Here is a 14076-nt window from a genome sequence, read left to right on the forward strand (position 1 = left end):
AAATTCACAGTTGTTTTTTTTTTTTTTTTTGTGACTAGAAAGATTTTATTCCGCATCCCTACCCCCTAATTCAAATAAGGCCAAGGAGACTGTGCCTATGGGGGCAGGAGAAAGAGGAAGGATTCAAATTGGGAGCTGGAAAAGTGGGTGGATGTTGGCATCTCTTTCTCTCTGGGAAAGTCAACTGTTTCTGTTGTTTGTAGTGGAAGACGTAGACCTGGCCTTTCTGAGGAGCCCCGAAGACATTAAGCGTGACAAAAAGGTGTTTTTGAATGACAGTGAGTGGGAACTTCTATCTGTGTCCTCCACATACAGCATCCTGCAGAGCAGCGCTGGAGGATTTGCACAGATTCAGTTTAATGTAGGTTCTTTACTACCTGTCTCTATTGCCTGCTTCTCCACAGCCTTTGGCCTTCTCTCTTGGGCCGAGGAATTTCTGCTCTATTGCATGTTCTCATTCATGATCACCCAAGAACAGGGACTTCGGCGGGCTCTGAGCATCCACTCACATTCAAGCATTTCACAGAACAGAGGTTCAGTGGGAGATGCTGGGCCCCTCCAGAAGATAACAGACACCAGAGGCCTGAAGCATGCCCTGCACCAGGAATCCTCCAATCTTTCCACACATACTCACATTATAGCTTCTAATTGCTACTCAGAAAAAACACAGACAAACCCACACACAACAACAACAACAAATTGGGAAGACTTTCTCATCAACATTATTGTCCTATTTTTTTATTGAGTAAATTATCAACTAATTCCAGATGCAGATGCATAATATGAAAATATTATTAACTTGAATATCTTATGGGATTAGCCAATAAGACACACAGAGACCACTGGTAGCTTCTGGATCAGAGGGAACAATTAACCCCTCAAAATTATGATGGGAACCCACACTCCTCCTCCAAGGCATCCCTGGGAATGCCCTTGGCTGCATTGTTCATAGCGAAATTTGTCCGCCATGAAACTGGGGGATAGTGGGATACAGGAGAGTGAAGCCTGCTGATTTGTACTCCAGAGGCAGCCATTCTCCTTTCTTTGGCCCCCTGGGAAGCTGTTTTGACATGTGGTCTGCAGCAATTTCACACAACTGGTAAACTACATCATTAGTATTCAGCAGTGCATTCTTCTTTTCTGCAAAAAGTCAGCTAGTGGTGGTGGTAGTGAGGGGATGGTGGTCCTTCATGCCAAGTAATGAATTCGGTTGAAAAATAGAAACCACAGGCGGGTCAGGACTGCACTCAAGGTGAATTATCCTAAAAACATACCTTTGGAATAAGAAGGAAAATTTAGAATAGACTAAGGTGCTCTGGTACAATGGATATGCTAAGGGGTGGTGATGAAATAAACTATCATTTACCGAGTGCGGTGACTCATGCCTGTAATCCCAGAACTTTGGGAGGCCAAGGTGGGTGGATCATTTGAGGTCAGGAGTTCCAGCTAGTCTGGCCAACATGGCATAACCCCATCTTTACTAAAAATACCAAAACTTGCTGGGCGTTGTGGTGTGCACCTGTAATCCCAGCTACTCAGGAGGCTGAGGCATGAGAATCGCTTGAACCCGGGAGGTGGAGGTTGCAGTGGGCCAAGATCATACCACTGCACTCCAGCCTGGGTGACAGAGGGAGACTCTGTCAAAAAAACAAAGAAAGGAAGGAAGGAAGGAAGGAAGGAAGGAAGGAAGGAAGGAAGGAAAGAAGGAAGGAAGGGAGGAAGGAAGGAAGAAAAGAAAGAAAGGAGGGAGGGAGGGAAGAAGGAAGGAAGGAAGGAAGGAAGGAAGGAAGGAAGGAAGGAGAGAGAGAGAAAGCTAGCAAGCAAGCAAGAGAGAGAGAGAGAGGAGGGAGGGAGGGAAGGAAGAAGGAAGGAAAGAAGGAAGGAAGGAAAGGAAGGAAGGAAGGAAGGAAGGAAGGAACTATTACTGAGGTTACAGGTATCCCTCAATTGGTTAAAAGTGTACACAGCTTTCCAGCAAAGCTCTTGTTAAATCTGGGCCTCTTAGACACAGCTGTGGTTTGAACCTGACTGATGTATAATGCTGGCTAGCAGCTAATCGCAACTCATACCCTCCTGATGGTGGGCTTTGGGTTCTTGCCTAGAATTCTGCTCGGTTTTAAGCAAAGCTTGCAATGTGGGCTGTTTGTCCACTTTTCTTGTGAGGAAAAGGGAAGGAAAGCAAGCAAGTTTTTTTTTTTTTCCTTTTTTAAATTTCAATGAGTTTCTTGGCTAAGAGTAAACACCTCATTAATTTTAAAGATATCAGCCCGCAAACATTATTAATGCAGCCCGAATAATGGAGAGCATTAAAGGGAAATGTGAAGGAGTAGCACATGCAAGGTGGAACACAGTCACCTACCAAGCGCTCCTGAGAACACTGCACACACCATTACCTACACTGCACGGAGGAGACAAACACAAGCAAGAGATGGGGCAGGTAAACAAGGCGTGAGCTTGCATGTACAGGCACACGTGCATACACACACTCTCTCTCTCTCCATAGAGCAGCTATTATTTGTAGTTACATGTCGCCCTCCTTCACCCTAAATGTTAATTCATCAACAGCAACCAAAGGTTTTCTATATACTATCTCCATTTTAATTATGATGAACAGAGACAGTGAGAAGATTGTTTAATGGAGGGGAGGCTTCCCTGGATCTCAGAGCCATGGTCCAGTTCCTCTGCTCTCCTCACTACCATGCTTCCCCCTGGGTACGTGTTGAAGTGGAAGTGTGCTGGAGGCAGGTGCAATTTGATTTCATGCTCTTGGAACTTTTCCATGGGCCCTTCTGCCCTGGGGGTGGACGTGGGTTATCTAGAGGGCTGGCTTCCACCCTGGTCCTCAGGAGCAGAGTAGGGAGAGAATCCTGAGTAGAGTCACAGATCATATTTGGTGGGGCAGGAAGCCAGACTCAGGAGCAATTCCGCAGCTTCAGAAAGACTAAAAGTGGATTCAGTGACGATTAGTTTTCTGTCTGCCAACCCCGATCAGCCTCCATGCATTTCTGCTCTGTGCACGGCGCCTAGGCTCATTCTCTGACTCCATACCGGACATCCCACTCTGAATTTAGCAACCAAGGCACCTGGGTTTCCTTCAATAGCCATTGGCCAGTGATGTGAAATTCAGAGCCTGATTCTATTATGCCAACACTGGGCCTGCCAGGGTCCTGACAGCAAAGGACCATCTCTTCTTAATCTACTTGCTGGCTGTGTCTCAGTCCAGGCTGCTCAGCAGGAGGTTGGGGACAGGTAGGGAAGGCAGGAAAAGCAATAATCTATTCTAAATTCATCCTTATCCTTGGCCTGAGGTACACTGCTGCCATTTATCCTAAATCAAGTGCTCCGGATGCCCTATGAGTTTCAGCTAATGTGCAATCATAGCTGCCGACTCTGGGACACAAATTGTTTATCAGAGGACACCACGGATGCTTTGGAGTCGGGCTACGTTCCACAGGGGGCCCAGAGCACAGGCACTTCTCCCTACAAAGATGTCTGTGCACAGCCTGGGACCCGGTCCAGCAGCCATGGGAGGGGAGGTTTCCTCCAATATATTATTGGAGGTGCTGGTTCCCAGAAACAGCAGGGTGAGCATTTGATTTTGCATGGCAGTGGTTTTTTTTTCTTTAAAGAATGAGGGTAGAAGTGGGAGGAGGTAGGAATACAATTTAGGAACTCGTGTTGGATGGAAAAGGGTGGACAGCTGTGGAAACTAAACCGAGCCCAACCACAGATATCCTCACACCAAGTAAAGTGTTTATTTGGGCAGGAATTGGGGTGCCCACAGGGTGTCCTAGAAAATGCAAAGGGGCATTTGGGAAAGAAATGCCTTTATCCTCTTTTTCTGTTATAATATTTTTCTAGATTAGGTGGAGTAACTTTGTTGAGATACTTATTGAATGCAGCTCATAAACTTGATAGAAGATAAGATCCCTCTAAGCGCCAGCAGATCATACGAGAGAGAGAGAGAGAGAGAGAGAATTTAGAGCCCCAGATATCCTTTCTGGGTCACTCAAGTGATTTGGGACTCATGGACTGACTTTCTGCTCATCCAGTGCAACCCATAGTCTAGATCCAAGAAACTCTGACTCTGGTGCTTAAATGGCAGCAACTTTCCTGTTCTTTCTGAGTTGGGAATGCTGGGAGGGGCTTTGGAGAGGAGGAAAATGGGCTTCTGTATGAAGTGGAGTCTGGGCGTCAAAATTCCAACTATGTCATAAAGACGGTCATGCAAAATTGAGTACTGGTGGGGTCTACCATCAAGGAGGCAATTAGAGGCTAACCTTGGGGCCTATTCCATCTCCAAGGAGCTCTCCACACACACATTCTGAATTAGATTGATCTCTTTCATTAACATCAATAGGCTCCAAATACCTTTGTGTACTTATTATTACCTGGCTTTAATGGATAATGAAATTGTGGCATAATATTGCTAACACCTGAAGGGTGTCTAATGGGGAACATGGACTGAAACTAAAGTGCTTTTTCTTCCCTTTCTGTGGAATTTAAAGGCACCAGCTCCTTTAGTCCATTAGAAATGATGGGCTGTGGGTAGGGGCAGTTTTGCAGAGAGCAGTGTCTCACTGAGCAGGGGACATGCCTTCTACTTAGCAGAAGCAGGAGTCACTGCTTCTTGCATGATCTGCAGAGAGGTCACCCTCAGAAAGATTGATCTCAAGAGGATAGCTCCCATTCGGGCTAACTCCACATTTCCGTTATATTGGAAGTAAAAGTAGCACTACTACCAGACTGCAGTACAATTCCACGAACATCTTTCAGGTTCTCACCATGTGCCAGGCTCCATGGTGAACACTTAGGGCATAATGATGAATAAATGAAGGTTCCTGACATCTATCACAGATCCCCAAAATCTGCCCAGGGAGACACAATAGCAATAACCACAAAGCTGAGTACTTACTCTATGCCAAGCACCATTTTAAGAGTTTGTATCTATAATCCTCACATCCCTAGGAGATGGGTGCTCCAAGTATCTGCATTTTTACAAATAAATGAATTGAGGTGCAGAGAAGTTAAGTAACTTACAGGAGGCTGCAAAGTGACTGGTGGAGCCTGGACTTGAACCCAGGCAACTTGACTCCAGAAACTATGTGCCTGATCCTATATCATGCTGACACACAACTAAAGGCAGAGCAGTATATTCCGGTCCATTCTTTGCCATTCGCCCACTGTGCATTACTTGGCAAGTCACGTGTATTAGTGTCACGAGGCTGCCATAACAAAGTAGCCCAAATAGGGTGACTCAAAACAACAGAAAATCATCTTCTTGCAGTTCTGCAGGCTATAAATCTGAAATCAAGACTTGGGCAGGGTTGGTTCCTTGTGGGCATTCTGAGGGAGAAGCTGCACCTTGCCTCTCCTCTGGCCCTTGGTGGTTGCCAGGAACCGGTGGTGTTCCTTGGCTGGCAGATGCATTGCTCCCATCTCTGCCTCCATCTTCACGTGGCCTTCTCCACGTGTGTCTCTTCTGTTTTTATCAGAACTCCAGTCACATTGGATTGAGGGCCCACTCTACTCTGGTATGACCTCATCCTGCTCTAGTACATCTCCAATGATCTCATTTCCAAATAAGGCTACATTCTGAGGTTCCAGGAAAGACATGAATTCTTGGGGGCCCTTTTCCACCTAGTAGAGTCCGCAACCCAAAATCCACTTCTGCTCCACGTACAAATACATTCAGCCCCATCCCAACATCCCCCAAAGTTTAACCCAGCATCATTCCAGTGTCAACTCTAAGTCCAAAATATCATCTAGATATAAACTCAGAAAGTCCCAAATCCCATTGTTTAAATGATCTAAAGCAGGTATGGACCCTGACTATGGTCCATTCTGGGGCAAATTTTCTCTCCCGCAACAGACTTATGAAACAATCACCAGAATCTGCTTCCTGATCCTACAAGATGGGATAAGGGCAGGGAACTGTCTTATTAATGGTACTAACTTCAGTATTTAGGATAGTACCAGACAACCTGTTCATGCTCAATTAATGTTTATTGAACAAAGGAATAAAGGGCTCTGATTATCCGAGATAATAAAAACAAAAAATTTCTGAAAACTAGAGTTTCTTTAGGCTGCACTGGGTTTGCAGGGAAAATTGGTCTAGTCCTGGCGCTGTGGCTCACGCCTGTAATCCCAGCACTTTGGGAGGATGAGGCAGGTGGATCACCTGAAGTCAGGAGTTCGAGACCAGCCTGGCCAACATAGCGAAACCCTGTCTCTACTAAAAATATAAAAATTAGCTGGGCGTGGTGGTGGGCACCTGTAATCCCAGCTATGCAGGAGGCTGAGGCAGGAGAATCGCTTGAACCTGGGAGGCGGAGGTTGCAGTGAGTTGAGATTGTGTCACTGTACTCCAGCCTGGGCAACAAGAGTGAAACTGTGTCTAAAAAAAAAAAAAATTAGTCCATAGGCAACATTGCCACCTAAATCAACCACAAGAAAAAAGTGGGTTCTTTCTTCTGGAAGAAAACCAAAACCCGAAACTATATGTACTATTTCGTGTGTCTTAGAAATGTGAACATCTTTCCTAAAGGTAGGAGAATGGATGAGGTGGTTTTGGAAGGTCTATCTAGTTTTACAATTCTATAAGCCAAAGATGAGAGATGTTTTTGCTTTATGTTACAGCAGAAGCTAATTGTCCACCCTTGTCCCTGTGTCTTTTCCCTCTGCCTTCATTTACTGTTGACATCCAGTGAGGACTATCTTTCTGACAGCGTCAGCTAATAATATGCAGGGCTTAGTGAAAAATGAAAATGCAGGACCTCTTATTCAAACATTATTAAGAATTTCAAAATAGCACCAGTGGAGCACTAAACCAAGTGCAGGACCCTTTCAAGAGCAGGCTCTGTGTGACTACATGGGCTCCATATCCGCAAAGCCCGCCTACCTCCTAACCTCTTAGCTCTTTCCACAGCTCTCCCTCAGATGATTTCTCGGGGAACACATAGTCTGATAAACCTGCACTTTCTTGGAAATCAGGGACCTTGAGGGGCCACACCATCCATCTCTGGCTCTGTCCCAGACATAGATTTACTGTTGTGTCAGCCTCTGGGTGGAGAGGTGTCATCTCAGCTTGTTTTCTTTACATAGGGACTTTCTGTAGAGAGCACAACTGCTCATCTCAGTTGTACCCAAGATATTTTCAAGGCAAAAGTAAACTGCTTTTTGAAAAAGGAGGAAATCAAGGCATGGAGGGGTTGACTACATCATCCAGGAGGACTTAAACTAGCCCATGTAGACACCTGGAATCAAGGGGCTCAGGAACTCTGTTTCCTTGATTTTTTTTTTTGAGACAGAGTCTCACTCTGTTGCCCAGGCTGGAGGACAATGGTGCGATCTCGGCTCACTGCAAGCTCCACCTCTTGGGTTCAAGCGATTCTCCTGCCTCAGCCTCCTGAGTGGCTGGGACTACAGGCACACGCCACCACACCTGGCTGATTGTTGTACTTTTAGCAGAGATGGGGTTTGACTATGTTGGTCAGGCTGGTCTCGAACTCCTGACCTCAAGTGATCCACCCGCGTCAGCCTCCCAAAGTGCTAGGATTACAGGTCTGAGCCACCACACCTGACCTGTCCCCTTGATTTTGAGTCTGGGCTTTTTTCTGCTTAACCAACGTGCCTTCTTGTACTTTGCTTATATTTTTCTTCCCCTTTGTGTAGTATCTGCCAAGTCGCTAGGGAGGGTTCCCATTTCTACCCTCCAGAGTCAGCAGGCGTGGTCACCCCCTCACCTTGACACCACAAGGCTAGATCACCAACAGCCCAGACTGGGTCACAACATAAAACCCCCATGGACTCTGGCCACTTGACTCCCTTTTTCCTGCCCCCACCTAACCACAGCCATCTCAGTCACTGTATGATGACAGGAGCTAGAGGGGTGCAGGCTGATGACAGTTAATTTTGTTGTTGCTTTCCTTGCTGACTGCACTTTGGTATAAATGTGTTTTAACCAAATTATTGCAAAGCAGTGAGTGACGCTCTGGTTTAGGCTTTTGCAGCCAATTATGGCTTAATGCGAATGACAACAGCCAGACAATATGCCAAACAACTCTGGCTTGCCAAGCTCCACAGAGTCAGGATATGCTCCCAGACCCAATGGCTGGAGAGCCCCCACTCTTATCAGCAAGGTGATGTTTCATCTCCCCCAGTCAAGCTCTTCCCCCAGCACCTCCTGCTCCATCGCTGGTCTCTGCACTTCATCTCTGCCCTGAGCTCATTTCTTTGTGACACTCTTCTCCGGTGGGAGATGGGGATGAAGGATAAGAACCCTGCACTCGACTCAGAGAGGTTGAGTCAGGTCAAGAGTTGTAGCTATCCTGTCCTGGGAAAAAGCACTGGGCTTGGAATCAGAAGATATGGGGGCACACCCCGGCTCTGTCCCTTACTCAACTTACCCACTTTAGGGGGCTCAGTTTTCCTTTTGAAAATCTATAAAATGGAGGCTATTACCTACCAAATTTTCAGTGAGGATTAAATAAATCACACCATATGTGTGAAAGTGTCCAGCACACTATCTGACACATATTGAGCAGTTCATTGTTTGGTGAATCAGAGAAATGGGAGATTTCAAATGTTATTTTTGTCCAAATCCAACAGCAAAGGGCCCAGAATATTCATTTGTTTGATAAACATTTATTGAATGCCGACTATAAGATAGGTCTTATTTTTGGCCCCTTGGGGGATTATCATTACCCCAGAGATGGGATGAGATGAGAGTCCAGGCCGTAGTGGGGAAGCAGCCCTGCCATTCACCTGTTTCTCTTTAAGAAGGATGAGAACAGAGTATGTGCTTATTAAAGACACTGCCCATCATCATTTCAAAGAAGTGAGGTATAAAAATTGGCAACAATATTAGTAATTTTATGAGACTCAAATTCCAAGCTACAAGAGCAGTTCTGTGTGGCCAGCACAGTGCAGGCCAGCAGGACAGCTTCAGGTGGCCTCCACTGAGACCCACTCCTCTACCCCCTGCATCTGTGCTCCTGGAGACAGAGCTGTGGCTTGCAAAGATGGGACCGCTGGTCATGTTTGGCCAGTGGGGAGAGGGAGTGGGCAGGGGAAGCAGTGGTAGGAGATGGGAGGAGGGTGGAGGGCTGAGTGGGGGTACTTAGCTCTCCATTTCCACCAACACCAGTGGAGTCAACACCAGGCAGACTAAGAGAAAACCACAGGTCCTGTCTGGCAGCCTCTGCACAGCTTTCTCTTCAGGTCTGGTCACCACGCCAGCCCTTGGCTCCTTCAGGCCTAAGGGTGGTAATAGCTTACCCAGTCCCCCAAAAGCCCTGGGGTCTGCCCTGCATCTTGTGGTTTCCCTATAGCCTGCTCACACCTTGCAAATAGTCTCGTTATTGAGCCCTCTCCAAACTTCCAAATTTAATTGTGCAAGGTTTCCTGCCCAGAATAATAGACACACAGGCGGTCAGGAGCTCAGAATCCAAGGAAGGAGATATATTAGACCAAAAAGTAATATAATAGGCCAGGCACGGTGGCTCACACCTGTAATCCCAGCACTTTGGGAGGCCGAGGCAGGGGGATCACCTGAGGTCAGGAGTTCGAGACCAGCCTGGTCAACATGGTAAAACCCCATCTCTACTAAAAATACAAAAAATAAGCCAGGCATGGTGGTACACACCTGTAGTCCCAGCTACTCGAGAGGCTGAGGCAGGATAATTGCTTGAGCCTGGGAGGTGGAGGTTGAGCTGAGATCGCACCACTGCACTCCAGCCTAGGCAACAAGAGTGAAACTTCATCACACACACACACACACACACACACACACACACGTAATACAATATATTGCATAATAAATGGTTTCAGAAGGAAGATTTTAGTCTCAAAACAGTTTCTCACTTACCAGCTGTGTGAGTTTAAACAAGGAATTCAACCTCTTTGAAACTCAGTTTCCTTGTTTGTAAAATGAAGTTAATGATACCCAGCCTTTAAAGTTGTGAAGATTGAATAAGTTAAGTTTATGAGCCACTGAGTCTGATGCCTGGCACACAGCAAGTGGTAAGTAAATGCTAGCTACTGCTTCTTCTTATAACTATTAATACTAGTAATAATATTAATATTAGCTCTATGTAAAACTTAAAGGATTTTTTTCTCTTTTCTAAACCAAACAGTAACCTGAAACATATTTCTAAGATAAGTTACACAGACTTTTTCACATTATGCAAAAACGTTGGGACTTTGGGGAGCATTCCTGGCTGTGAATTTGGCCAAATCTGAGCCTGTTGGCCTAGACCCTCTTTTCATCAGATCGCTTGTTCCTGGCCAGGTGGTGATGCGCAGACACCCCCTGGTCTATGTCGTGAGTCTGCTGATTCCTAGCATCTTTCTCATGCTGGTGGACCTGGGGAGCTTCTACGTGCCACCCAACTGCCAAGCCAGGATTGTGTTCAAGACCAGTGTGCTGGTGGGCTACACCGTCTTCAGGGTCAACATGTCCAACCAGGTGCCACGGAGTGTAGGGAGCACCCCTCTGATTGGTAAGCAGCCTCGGGGTCACCGGACACTCATCTTTCATGACCCCTGTGAAAGATCTGATGCTGGCCAGGCATGGTGGCTCACGCCCGTAATATAAGCACTTTAGGAGGCCAAGGCGGGAGGATCACTTCAGTTCAGGAATTCAAGAGCAGCCTAGGCAACATAGTGAGACCTTATCTCTACCAAAAATTTTACAAATCAACAGGGCATTCAGTGCATACTCACTACAACCTCCGCCTCCTGGGCTCAAGTGATTCTCCTGCCTCAGTCTCACGGGTAGCTGGGATTATAGGCGCACACCACTACACCTGGCTAATTTTTTGTATTTTTAGTAGAGACAGGGTTTCACCATGTTGACCAGGCTGGTCTCAAACTCCTGACCTCAGGTGATCCACCCACCTTGGCCTTCCAGAGTCCTGGGATTACAGGCATGAGCCCACCGTGCCTGGCCTGTTTGTTTTTATCCTCAGTTTCAACCAATTACTCAAAGTGACTGAGTCATTGATTTCAGCTATTCAGGAACCTGAGGCAGGAGGATTGCTTGAGTTTAAAAGTTTGAGTCTGCAGTAAGCTATGATCCCACCACTGCACTCCAGCCTGGGTGACAGCAAGAAGGGAAGGGAAGGAGAGGGGAGGGGAGGGGAGGGGAGGGGAGAAAAAGAAAAAGAAAGAGAGAAAGAGAGAAAAGAAGGAAAGGAAGGAAGTAAAGAAGGAAAGAAGGAAGGAAGGAAGGAAGGAAAAAAAAAAAAGAGCAAGCCAGATGCATTGGCTCACACCCATAATCACAACACTTTGGAAGACTGAGGTGGGAGCATTGCTTGAGCCCAAGAGTTCAAGACAACATAGTGAGGCCTTGTCTCCCTCTCTTTTTTTTTTTTTTTTTGAGATGGAGTCTTGCTGTGTCTCCAGGCTGGAGTGCAGTGGCGTGATCTCCGCTCCCTGCAACCTCCGCCTCCTGGGTTCAAGCGATTCCCCTGCCTCAGCCTCCGGAGTAGCTGGGACTACAGGCGCCCGCCACCATGCCCGTTTAATTGTTTGTATTTTAGTAGAGACGGGGTTTCACTGTGATGACCAGGATGGTCTTGATCTCCTGACCTTGTGATCCACCCAAAGTGGATCACAAAGTCTCAGCCTCCCAAAGTGTTGGGATTACAGGCGTGAGCCACCACATCTGGCTGTGAGGCCTTGTCTCTACAAAAAAAAAAAAAAAAAAAAAAAATTTGCCTGGTGTGGTGGTATATGCCTGTAGTCCCAGCTTTTCAGGAGGCTGAGGAGAGAATCACTTCAGCCCAATAGGTTAAGGCTACAGTGAGCCATGATTGCGCCACTGCACTCCAGCTTGGGCAATAGAGCAAGACCCTGTCCCTAAAGAAAAAAAAAAATCTGATGCTGCATTTCAGACTGGAGGCTAACTGCACCTCTTCTGGTTTCTCTCAGGTCACTTCTTCAGCATCTGCATGGCCTTCTTGGTTCTCAGCTTGGCTAAGTCCATAGTGTTGGTCAAATTCCTCCACGATGAGCGGCGTGGTGGACAGCAGCAGCCCTTCTTGTGCCTTCGAGGGAACACCGATGCTGACAGGCCTAGAGTGGAACCCAGGGCCCAGCGTGCTCTGATAACAGGTGTGTGAGAAGCCTTGTGCTTCTCCCCTGTCCGGATTGATCACCTTAAAAATTCATTCCCGTTGGTGATGTACTAGATATTGCGCTGGCTTATGTGAAAAACCCTAAAACAACTGCTTCTTAACCTGGGTGTGGCATTTTATATTATCTCTCTGGAGACTGAAGGCTGCCTCCTTCTGGCTTTCTAGAAAGTCTCATTTTGTTGTTTTTTGGTTTTGGTTTGGTTTTTTGAGACAGGGTTTTGCCATGTTGCCCAGGCTGGTCTCGAACTCCTAGGTTCAGGCGATCTTCCCTGCTTTGCACCCCAAAGTGCTGAGATTGCAGGTGTGAGCCACAGCGCTCAGCTGAAAGTCTAATTTTGGCTTGAAGTTCAGGCCCTCAGTTATTCTTTGTTTGTTTTAACAGAGTCTCACTCTGTTGCCCAGACTTGACTGCAGTGGCACAATCTCGGCTCACGGCAGCCTCTGCCTCCCAGGCTCAAGCTATTCTCCTGCCTCAGCCTTCCAAGTAGCTGGGACTACAGGCGTGCGCCACCATGCCTGGCTAATTTTTGTATTTTTAGTAGAGACAGGGTTTCATCATGTTGACCAGGCTGGTCTTGAACTCCTGACCTCAGGTGATCTGCCCACCTTGGCCTCCCAGAGTGCTGGGATTACAGGCATGAGCCCACCGTGCCTGGCCTGTTTGTCAGTTTTTATCCCCAGTTTTAACCAATTACCCAAAGTGACTGAGTCATTGATTTCAGAATAGGAAAGTGCTGGCATGCACATGCACACATGCATACATGGAGCTTGTGTACATTTAGGTTCTAGTTGCTTAACGTGAACAAGTATAAGAATCATCCCAGCCCCTAAAGCTCCTACTGAGTCCATTTAGGCTGACCTCTAGCTCAGAAAATCTCCTGAACGGATCCAGCACACATACACCCTGCTTACATAATACAGCTCTGACATGTTCTCCGAGGCTTCCTGCAGGACAATCTTGCCTCCCCTAATCGGGTGGAGAGAGTACCCAACCCAAACACAACCCACTGCTCAGTTTCACCCACAACTGTCCTTGAAGGATGAGGCCATCAGCTTCAAGAGAAAGTCCAGGTGGATCTTGGTAGTCCCTGGCTCACCCAGGGTGTTTTCCTCCATCATGCAGAGTCCTCGTTCTATGGAGAGCACCTGGCCCAGCCAGGAACCCTGAAGGAAATCTGGTCGCAGCTTCAATGTATCAGCAACTACCTCCAAACTCAGGACCAGACAGACCAACAGGAGGCAGAGTGGCTGGTCCTCCTGTCCCGCTTTGACCGACTGCTCTTCCGAAGCTACCTTTTCATGCTGGGGCTCTACACCATTACTCTGTGCTCCCTCTGGGCACTGTGGGGTGGTGTGTGAAGACTGAAGTGTTCTGATCTCAATAATTGTGCTGGCATTTAAGAGAGAGAAGAGGGGGAATAACAGTGGGTTAAAAAGCTTTCTGGGTCAGGTGTGGTGGCTCTTGCCTATAGTCCCAATGCTTTGGGAGGCCGTGGCAGGAGGATTGCTTGAGCCCAGGAGTTTGAGACCAGCTGGGGCAACATAGTGAGACCCCATCTCTACCAATAAATAAATAAATAGATAGATAGCTGGGCATAGTGGCTCATGCCTGTACTCTCAGCTACTTGGGAGGTTGAGGTGGGAGGATTGCTTGAGCCCAGGACTTCAAGGCTGCAGTGAGCCATGATTGCACCACTGCACTCCAGCGCGGGCAACAGAGCAAGACTCTGTCTCAAAATAAATAAATAAATAAAAGGCTTTCTGCCTTCATTGCCTTTCCACTGAGTCCAGGTTCATACACCTAATAGTCTGCTGTGTAAGCCAAGAATCATATGTTCATGAAAATGTATAAACAGTATGAGTGTACAGTAAAAAAGTTAACTTTCCTTCTTATCCCAGTCCACTCACCCAGAGTAACCACTGTTAGTAATTT

General features: G+C 46.9%; 1 protein-coding gene across 1 annotated transcript in view; it reads left to right on the top strand.

Moving 5' to 3' along the window:
* Positions 1-13685, top strand: part of HTR3B (5-hydroxytryptamine receptor 3B) — a 39551-nt gene extending 25866 nt beyond the window's left edge. Inside the window, exons 6-9 of the mRNA XM_008020939.3 lie at positions 204-361; positions 10292-10502; positions 11938-12120; positions 13267-13685. Coding sequence (XP_008019130.3) covers positions 204-361; positions 10292-10502; positions 11938-12120; positions 13267-13502 — 788 coding nt within the window. The 3' untranslated portion in view covers positions 13503-13685. The remainder of the gene's footprint in view (positions 1-203; positions 362-10291; positions 10503-11937; positions 12121-13266) is intronic.
* The last annotated feature ends 391 nt before the right edge of the window (positions 13686-14076 follow it).

The sequence above is a fragment of the Chlorocebus sabaeus genome, chromosome 1, assembly GCF_047675955.1.
Source record: "Chlorocebus sabaeus isolate Y175 chromosome 1, mChlSab1.0.hap1, whole genome shotgun sequence".
Lineage (NCBI taxonomy): Eukaryota > Metazoa > Chordata > Mammalia > Primates > Cercopithecidae > Chlorocebus > Chlorocebus sabaeus.